This window comes from Anabrus simplex, chromosome 2 (assembly GCF_040414725.1).
Source record: "Anabrus simplex isolate iqAnaSimp1 chromosome 2, ASM4041472v1, whole genome shotgun sequence".
Taxonomy (NCBI): domain Eukaryota; kingdom Metazoa; phylum Arthropoda; class Insecta; order Orthoptera; family Tettigoniidae; genus Anabrus; species Anabrus simplex.
Window position 1 is genome coordinate 974,399,127 of NC_090266.1, and position 10,605 is coordinate 974,409,731.

The following is a 10,605-nucleotide window of genomic DNA, read 5'->3' on the forward strand; positions in this document are numbered from 1 at the left end:
TAAGTTGTAACTTATACCCAAACTGTGCGTACTAGGTAGAACTTCAGTACTGTCCCCGCCACACATGCAGACAAATCTTATAAATATTACCATGTATTACATGAAGGACAGATAGTGTTTACCCCCAGTGCTACACACCACCTACCCTAGTAAGAATGTCACTTTTATAGTAAAACATCCCAAAATAAGCAACATTTTCCAAAGTAGCAGGCTGAACAAACACTGCCATTGGCTGAAATTACTTCAATATGGTGTCACACTCAGAATTCTACACAAATAGATTACCAATCAAGGAACAATAAACACACTAAACAATCAGACCAATGATCTGACATGCTGTGCGGTCATAGTCCCTTCAAGAGACTCCTGATGTGTTAGACCAGGGCCTCTCAAACGCCCAAAATCTCACGCGTGCAAATCGAGGCGCAAGAGCTCCATGCAGTGTGCATTGGTCTGACTCGGCTTGACTCGGATGGTATAGTGTGCTGAGGAGAGCGAAGCGTTCAGTGATAGACAGCTTGTTTATCAGTGACATAGATAAGCGCAAGACAACAACATAATAATGGAACAACCTGTTTCGAAGAAAGCAAAGACTTCCGGAAATCAATTTCAATCGAACTGGGAATTTTTGTATTATTTCTCAGTCATGACGATAAAGCCAAATGCTTAATCTGTGGACAATAATTATGCGATAAGTTAATCAAAAAGATCTATTTTCTAACACAAAGGCTTTACTCAAATTCTACGAGAATCTGTCGAACAAAGATTGTCCTAAGCTGCATCGAGAAGCAGCTAAGATTATTTCTATGTTTGGTTCCACATGCATATGTGAAAGGTATTTCTTCCTGTTTTGACTTGTACGAAAACTAGATTGCGTGCGAGTAGAACTATTTCTGATTGTAATTTAAAGAAGGCTCTCAGAATTGCTGTCAGCCGGTTCCTTGTTCCAGGCATAACTGGTATCATTGCAAAGGTAAAGGAAAAGAAGAGCTAGAGAAGACAAATTGTCTGCTCAAACCAAATTGAAAGAAATGTGTTTCAACACCGGTAACATTGTCCCATACAACAGTGTCACCGCTCGCCGCACATAAACATTTCGTTTGAGGTGAGAATCAGCGGGGAAGGTGGAGAATTACAAGAAGGCGAAGACAGGCCGAACGGATGAAACAGGTGTAGGGGAAGTGAGTAGGGGTTTGCACTCTGGTCAACCTAGTGAAGTCGTCTCCTGCACCTTGCGCCGTGCAGTGCATGGGAGCATGCACTCTGAGAGGCCGTGTTAGACCAAGGGTTTTATCACTAACCAGGGCATGTTCAAACCAGTAAAGAAAGAGCATTTAAGTAACAGTTCGAAGCATTCTCCAAGAAAGTAAGGCATTAACAAGAGAGCGGCATCCTCTGTGTGCAGTACAGTGCACTCTCACACTGCTAATGGGAGGACAATACTGAAGTTTTACCTTTCTGAACAATGATGTATTCCATACATCGCTCAACTGACCCAGTTATGTCTGTGACACAAACACTTTGTTGGAATGAGTGGTCTCCAGCCTCATTGCCTACTGGACATACAGGGAGCCCAAGACAGATATGCAGTAAGGATAATGTAATTTTATTAATGATAAATGGAATTAATTAATCGCATAGCACAGAACAATATATCATACACAAATATAACAGAAAGAAAAGTATGTTGCCTGGAACATGCAACCATGTATGCAATTCAGTTTATGCTGATAACCTGTTTGTAAGTATGAGAACTGTAGAAACCTTGCATTCACTCGTTTAACAACTTGATCCAAAACTTATGGGTTTACTTAACGAACATCAGCATTTCAAGACCCAAAGTGGTGGTAGAAAAGAGACCCATAAAGACTAAATCATAAGTAGGAGAAAGAAATTAGAAAACATGAAGCACTTCAACCATGTGGAAGGTGTAAACTTGCATCAAAACATCATTATAATGAAAATAATATGGCAAATCTAATGCAATGAGATCTGAATTGTTATCTACTGCATTTAGCAAGAATGATCCTAATTATGTATGTATGTTTAGTCCTCAGCCCAAAGGCTGGTTAGATCCTCAACAGTTCCACCATCAGCTGTCATAGATAGCCTAGGCATCACTAAAGAGGCGTACTAGGGAAATGAGGAGTGAGGTAGTTTCCCGTTGCTTTCCTCACCGAGCCAGAAGTTGCTATTACACATCAGTCTGCCAAGCCCACTGAAATGCATGCACCAACTGACCCTATGAGCAATATTTTCACACCATTCATAGCAGGGACTGGCTGCAGAAGGAATGGCATTACTAGCATCACTCATACCTCAATCACTTTCATTTTGTCGAAGCCAAGGATAAAGCTGAGACAGATGAATGAAAGTAACAAAATTGCTCTAGCCCATAGCAGAAGACATAGCGCACTGTAAACACTAGGTTCCACCAGCAAAGGATATTTACTTAGTTCTACATCATTCCACAATTCAGATCAACTATACTGTATAGGAGTAAAGGGGATCCTGGATATATCATTTAAAAGCTGGAGGTAAAAATAAAAGTTGAGTCCAAACAAGAAATCAAGGCAAACAATGATGAGATAATGAGCAAGTTCAGAATAAATAAACTGCAGGATGTTGTCCATCGAAATCGATTCAGAAAATGGAACTATGTGATAATACCTAGAATACGATAATTACTTGATAGTACCGGTAGGAGTTACAGAGGCCCGCGTGAGTTGGCTGTGTGGTTAGGGTCACGTAGCTGTCAGCTTGCATTTGCGAGAGGGTAGGTTTGAATCCCACCTTCGACAGCCCTAAAGATGGTTTTCCGTGGTTTACCATTTTCACACCAGTCAAATTCTGGAACTCTACCTTAATTAAGGCCATAGACGATATCCTCTCCAATCCTAATCCCTTCCCAACCTTCCGTTGCTAAAACTTTTGATTTGTTAGTGTGACAAACCACTAGCAAACAAAAAAAATAACAGAGGAAGACTAAAGGGACTATAATCATATTCACTATTTAATCATTTCAAAGAGAAAGACAACAAAGGAAATGGTGCCAGTCCCAGCAGCAAAAGAACAATCATGAAGGATTTTAACTGGCTCACAAAAGTTTGTATCTGCAATGCTGAAAGACATAAGAGCTTACTTTGAAAATATATACGTGTCCATCCTCTTCTCCTCCTCCTCAACCTGACAGTTGGTGGGTAGCATGCCTGTCCTCTATGGGCTTCCTCTCATGAGCCAACTGTTTGCATTGGTAGTATGGGCATCATTCTTGAATGTTAGAAAGGAACTCTGCTCTTGGTTATTCTCTTTTTACTTTACCTTCCACTTTCCCTTCAAGCAGAGTGGTACACCATGATGAATGATGTAGTAAGTGACTAATCCAACTGTACTTTCTTTTCTTGATGCTTTATTAGATCAGGGGTTTTTTTTTTTTTTTTTTTTTTCAGGACTTTATCATTAGTTGCCTTGCTAGTTCAGGGTATTCGTAAGGTTCTATGCCAACACCACATTTCAAATGCATGTTGTCATTTCTTTTCTGCCTCCAGCAAACTCAAGACTTCAGAGCCATAGGTTGCAATGCTCCAAACAAAGCTTTTAATGAAATGCCTTCTCACTGGTAGTGATATGGCATTGGATGTTAGTAGGCTCCTCTTCATATTGAAAGCCTCTTTCATCTGAGCTATTTGAGAACAGCCATCCTTCTCATACCTCCCATCAGATGAAATGATGCCGTGCTTGTGAAGTACCGATACCTAAACTGATTTACCTGGACCAATCTTTCTCCTTCCAAACAGACACTAGCATTCTGGATACCATTTCGTATACATTTCATTATTTTGGTTTTTAATTTATTTCCATGCTTCACATTTCTCTTAGAAGACCATTAATTTTATTAATGAGGTCTCTAGCTCTTTCTCACTCTGCTATCTGAACAAAGTCGTCTGCAAAACATACTGTTTGGTACCAAAACAAACCCCATGGCACAACAATCCCGAAGGCCTGCAGATTATGGGGTGTCCTGTGGTCAGCACGATGAATCTTCTCGGGTGTTATTCTTGGCTTCCTGGACCGGGTTTGCTTGGTACAGATCATCAGTTATTTTTATTCCTTGGATGCATGTGGCAGAAAACTCTCATTGCTTTTCAATGTATATATTAAATTGCAGAGATAACAGACCACATCCTTGTTACACGTGTGTTCTGCATCTACTCTATCTAGTTTGTTGTAATATATCAAGATAACTAAAGAGATATTTAACTTATGAAATACATATTGAGATATTCAGGGCAAGTACAGTTAGTTTATAGTCCACCAGCACTGGCTTCTTTGATATAAATGGGATGATGTAAAAATGTCATAACATGTCAAACTGCAAAAACATTTTTAGAACTTCTAGTTGTAGCCATCTGTTACCAAACAACACAACTTAATGTGCTCTGTGCCAGATTAGAATGTTCTCTGAAATTAAACGAAAGGATATGACCCTCATAATTCTTGGCATTTCTACATTAAATCTAATATATCTCAGTTTATTCTCCACTATTTAATTGCACCCAAGTAGTTATATGCAAAGGGAGATCCTGATCTGAACAACATTCAACTGAACGAGGTTGCCCAAACCTAGAATGAACCGAGGTGTTACGGGTAGGTCTCCAACAAAGTATAGAAACTACGCATCTATTTCCAACCAAAAGCATGTTTGACATGCATTAACAAAAGACAACACACACAACTGCAAGTGAACCTCACAAGAGTAACTTACCAAAATATAAGAGTAACATTATATCTGATAGGCTAAAATAATGGGCTAATTTCTTGGTTATTGACCCAAGTCTAAAATGAAAATTATATTTCATTAAACTGTCTCGTGATATTATCAACAGAATAAAATATGTTTCCTTTTACAAATGAATATATAATCAGACTTAAAATGAGCAGTTGTCAGTGTCAAATAAAGTTCCGTAGAAGCAACAGCTATAAATGACACAAGATTTCAGGTTACATATTACTACCCAACCACTACCAGATATACATATTTCAATGTAATAATAATTCGACTAATCCACCAGTATAAATTGTTCACGCGATGTAATTCACGAAACTATATCATAGGTTAGGTTCAGTGTTATTAACTAACCTAATAAACAAACATTCGAATTAGCAAACAAACTAATTTCAGTAATAGTCACTGTTTAGCCTGTTATTATGGAAATACATTCCGGAAATAAAACACACATGTTCTATACCACGTACAAGTTTCAGGACAGGGGAAAAAAAAAGCCATGTGACGAAAATGAAGACATTGCACTCAAATAACAGCAATATTTACCTAGATCGTCCATTGTTTCGGTTCCCTCTGATCAACAATCTTGAGTCCCTTAAATTAAACGGGATCTTCAGCCTTCCGAAATATATCGGTGACGCACTTTTCACAAGAACAGAGTTTTGATCACTTGAGTCACTTCAAATTCACGAAATTAGAATCATCACACTCCATATTCAACATGGCTATACGAAACATTCATAAATAATCAATAATGCCAACTTCGTATGTACACGCTGTCAGATTGATATTGGAATATATTTACGACGAAAATCTCAATCTTAGAATGCACGAAGTGGATAAAATAATGATTTGTAAATAGAATGGAATGTCCTCTACTACCATGTCACAACAATAAACTCCACGTTGTATATAACATTACTCAAATTCTGCAAATATAACTCTGCAGTGTTGGCTGCAAATTCCTCTCACTCAAGAATGATTACCGAATGTCAAGTGGAGAGAGAGGTATTCAGTTCGACTTTCGAGTGGGGAACATTTTTTGCAATTAATGTGGCACATGAAGATGCTTCTATTACTTTACCTGTGTTTATTATGTACTCTCTTTCCTCTTAAATTAATTACCAGTGCAATCACACAATGTATAATTAGATGAAAATGAAATACAATTTCGGTACCGTACTGTTAAAAATAAGCCGCGCCGAATTAGCTCAGACGGCAGAACACTACCGGTACTTCAAGTTGGGGGTTCGATCCAGACTCAATCCGATGTAATTTGAAGCTGCACATATTCGCCATCCTTGGACCTAGTAGAACAGGCTTCGGCTTAACAGCTGCTAGTTTTACTAGCCATGCAGCTCTACGTACCGTACCGGAGGCGGAGGGGTTGGTCCCCAACGTCGGCTGTCCTGAGAATGGTATTCCATTCTTCTGTACTAAGGCGAATGCCGGAACAATTCATATTAAACGCCACAGATGCGCCCAATTCACATCCGCAAATCACGTCACCGATACCAATCTCCCTGGCCTGAAAGACAGCGTTGCCGTCTAAAGGTGGCCATACAAGAGCGGGATATCCTTAAGGTTTGGCCTGAACAGTCCAAGCGTTCAGGGATTCTCCAATGTGTATGGCGGCGTCGTCGAGGCCGCGATGGGTGGGGAGAGACCCAAAAACCCCGAACTACAATTATGTTTCCGCCTTGAGGCCGGAATTTTCCGGTCTCTTGCTGCGTGTATGAAGCCAATAATCTCAATGTTGCAATGAGTCTTTCTAACTACATTAGGGTTGTAGTTAACTATAACATTTGATTTGCACTCAAAAAGTATTGATTTCTCAATCTACCTTAAATAAGAAGCGATAAATTGCAATCAGTTTCGACCTGATCTTAGATGTTTACATCCTTATTTACCTTAATTGAAACCAAAGTAGAGGTATATTACTGTTAATAATATTATTGAAATTTATTTCCAATTAAAGAAATGTGTTGATCAAATTAAAGCTGCTAACTTTTCATTTTAATGGTTTAATTCCATTAACATGTCTCCATTTATATAGTTTAAAATAAAACAATACATTTTAATTGTATAAATAATATAGCACTATATTTATAAATACTTAAAAGTTAATAAACTTCCCCAACATCTTGCCACATAACCGTATTTTCTTTAGCGATAAAAGGGGTGACAATTAAAAGAAGATATAAATATGTATCGTGGGAGGGAATAGACGCTTCTCTTCAAAAAGCTACTCCTTACACCATACACCCCTTATGCGCCTTTTCTTGCGCAAGCAGTCCCATGTTATCACTAGACCTGGGATTGCAAGACAAATGCCTATTTTGTTCCTTACAAAATAACATGATTTTTTAAATATGTTGACTTTTCATGATAAATCCCTTACATTAATAGAGTTTTGTAGTGCCCTAAAATGCCTATTTGGACCTTTAGAGCCTATTTTACTATTTTAGTACCTAAAAATGCCTATTTTCTACATTTAAAATAAAATTCAACTTCTGTAACTTTTACAATCACACAATGGACATCCCTGGAACGAGCAGAACAGCAGAGGGTGGGTTTTTCACAGAAATGTGCTCTTCCCAGACAACTGTCACCAAAGGAATGCTGAGTGAAGGGTGGAGGTGGAGGATTAGCTCAGAAGAACAACGAGCAGGTAGTAAAGGACGTACTGTGTCGAGTGACAGGGTGAGGGGGAGGATTATCTAGGACAGGGATGGCGAACCTTTTCCAACTAGCGTGTCATTTTAAGTCTGGTTTATTATTCTCAACTGTTGACCGTGCCACTTGTTATTTTACTTTAAGGAAAATCTACAACCTACAACACACACCCCCCCCCCCCACCTCCCTCATGTTGTCGTAGTTCGTATGCTCAACAATTTAACTAATTTCTACCTCATCACATTTCCGCAAGGAAACCAGAAGAAACAGCTGTAAGATCACATTCAGCCTTTCATCAAAACCTGCTGCATACATGTGGGAGTTATCCAAATTAGCTTTCAATTCCTCCGAAACTTCTTCTCTCATTTTATTAAGACATCCTTGACAGCAGTTCAGCTGGCTGGCATTCCTTTAATTCTGTTAATTATTAGCTGTTAGGGTAGTTTTCAAATAATGTGTCGGACGTCAATAAGAAAGTTTCTTTCAAGATATCACCATTAGAAATCAGTTTTCCTTGTATGCTGTACTATGCAGTGAGACATATGGAAACAGCTGCACTGATATTATTCCTTGGCCGGAATAATGATATAAAATAATTTGTTATGTGTATTGTTCGATATTTTGTGAAACGAACTCTCTTCTTTCTTCATTCGATATGGAACAAACATTTGAATTATTAGTCTCCAAAACTGCGCTTTACATTAAATGTGGGGGATACAATTGTTTTCGAACACAGGCAACACATTTTTCTGCCAGTCCGAATTCCCTTGTCCACAGTTCTTGAAATATACGTTCACCGCCTTTGTTAAGTTAATGTTCTTTTCGGCACCGAAAACATGTTTGCGATGTCCGTATACAAACCCAGAAAACGACGCTATTTCACTTGACTTTCGGACGTATCAGGGTAGCAGTATTGCTATATTGCACGTCCAAATGGAACTAGTATTTAGATTTTCGATATGTATTCCTTACACTTGAAACACTATGAGATATGTATTGTCTGTACTACAATACGTATATAAAAACATTACTGTATGTTCATGTGGCGTGCCACTGAAAACGTGTTCACGTGTCACCCAGTTACACGCGTGGCATAGGTTCGCCATCCCTGATCTAGGAAGAACAAGGAGCAGGTAGTAAGAAGGGACATACTGTGTCAAGTCGCCAGTGAAAGAACACCTGTTTAAGTTAATATAGTTCATCATGTCTAAAACGAAATAATCTAAGAGTGCGCTTATACAACAATGGCTTGTACAGTTTCCAGGGATGACTTTTAATGGCAAGATTATTTTCTGCCAGTACTGCAATAAACAGGTATGTGCATATATCTTAAATTTCATATTGAAATGAAATGGCGTAGGCCTATGGCTTTAAGTGCCGGGAGTGTCCAAGGACAAGTTCGGCTCGCCAGGTACAGGTCTTTCGAATTGACTCCCGTAGGCGACCTGCGCGTCGTGATGAGGATGAAATGATGATGAAGACGACACATACACCCAGTCCCCGTGTCAGCGAAATTAACCAATTATGGTTAAAAATTCCCGAGCCTGCCTGGAATCGAACCCGGGACCCCTGTGACCATTTAGCCATGGAGCCGGACAATTTCATATTAATCTAAAAGTAAGGTTTTGATGTTGGCTCCTCTAATTAATTGTAGAGACCTAGTCCAGGCGACCTGGGTTCGATTTCCAGTACCGGCAATAACTAACTTAGAAATCTATGAGGTCTGGAACGGTGTTGACCCAGCATCGTGAGGACAATTGAGAAGCTACAGTGGGCAGGGGTCACGGAGACAAGGCAATACGGCTGAGGATGTATTGTGCTGACCACATGCCACCCAATATCTGAAGGCCATGAGCTGGGCAGCAACCGTTATTGAAAGCCAAGGCCCTTCCGGGACTGTAGTGTTCTTGTACTTAATTAACTTTAGAGTAATAATGGCTTAATTTAAATAGTTCAAAATTACAAATTTTATTCAATAGCTCACCTTTTCTATTCCTCACCTTGGTCTCTAATTGGCATCACTTTACTGTGTTTTAGATTTCACATGAGAAAAAATGCCACCTTCAGCAGCATGCAGATACTGCCAACAACAAAGCGAGAGCAGCCATGAAAAGTAACATTAGACAGACTCTGCTCACACAAACTATATCTCCTACATCCCATAATGGTTTCTATGCTGATATGTGTAGAGTCCTAGTTGCAGGAAATCCCTGGAATGCTGTGCATAATCCGGTTTTCAGAGATTTTTTACAGAAATACACCAAGCAGCACATCCCATCAGCATCTACATTAAAGAAAAACTACTTAGATATTTGTTACAATGAGGTAATTTTGTCAATCAGGGAGGATATTGGTGAGTCTTGCATATGGTTGTGTGCGGATAAAACCACCGACTCGGTGGGCAGGTACATTGCTAACCTTATAGTAGGAAAACTGGAACCCAATCAGGCATCTACCGCTCACCTTCTTTGCTCTAAACAGCTTGAGAAAGTCAATAGTCAAAGCATTGCATACTTCAACAACAAGGGGTTGAAATTGTTGTATCCTGGGAGTGTTGATGATTCTAAAGTCCTTCTCCTTGTCTCCGATGCTGCTTCCTACATGATTGCCACTCCACCTTTCCTCAAAACTTTCTATCCTTCTTTAATTCGTGTTACTTGCATGGCCCATGCCTTGCATAGACTCGCAGAAACAGTTAGGGCCGAGTCTCCTGCAGTAAATACTCTCATTTCAACAATGAAGAAAGTGTTCTGTAAGGCTCCATCAAGAAGATCCATCTTTCGTGAGAAACTCCCCTCTATTCCCCTTCCACCACAGCCTATCATCACCCGTTGGGGTTCCTGGATGGAAGCTGTCCTGTATTATGCGGAACATCTTGAGGAAATCATGACTGTGATAGACAATTTGCCTTTAACGGATAACTCTGCATGTGTGTCGTCTGTCAAAGAGCTGTTAAATGATTGTTCCAGTGTTTAGAGAGACATTGCGTATATTCAGGCAAATTTTTCATTTCTTCCAGTCGCCATTACAAAAATGGAGGAAAAAGGAAACAGTCTCAAACATTTTCTGTAATTGAGGAAGCTATGAATAACATACAAAGTGCTAGGGGCAAAATAGGGGATAAGAGAAAAGTGGTATAGTGT

At 39.4% G+C, this 10,605-nt stretch overlaps 1 protein-coding gene across 1 annotated transcript in view; it reads right to left on the reverse strand.

Annotated features, from left to right (window-relative positions):
• Positions 1 to 5,497, reverse strand: part of Pax (Paxillin) — an 813,847-nt gene extending 808,350 nt beyond the window's left edge. The window contains exon 1 of the mRNA XM_067141777.2: positions 5,333 to 5,497. Coding sequence (XP_066997878.1) covers positions 5,333 to 5,345 — 13 coding nt within the window. The 5' untranslated portion in view covers positions 5,346 to 5,497. The remainder of the gene's footprint in view (positions 1 to 5,332) is intronic.
• Between the last annotated feature and the right edge of the window lie 5,108 nt (positions 5,498 to 10,605).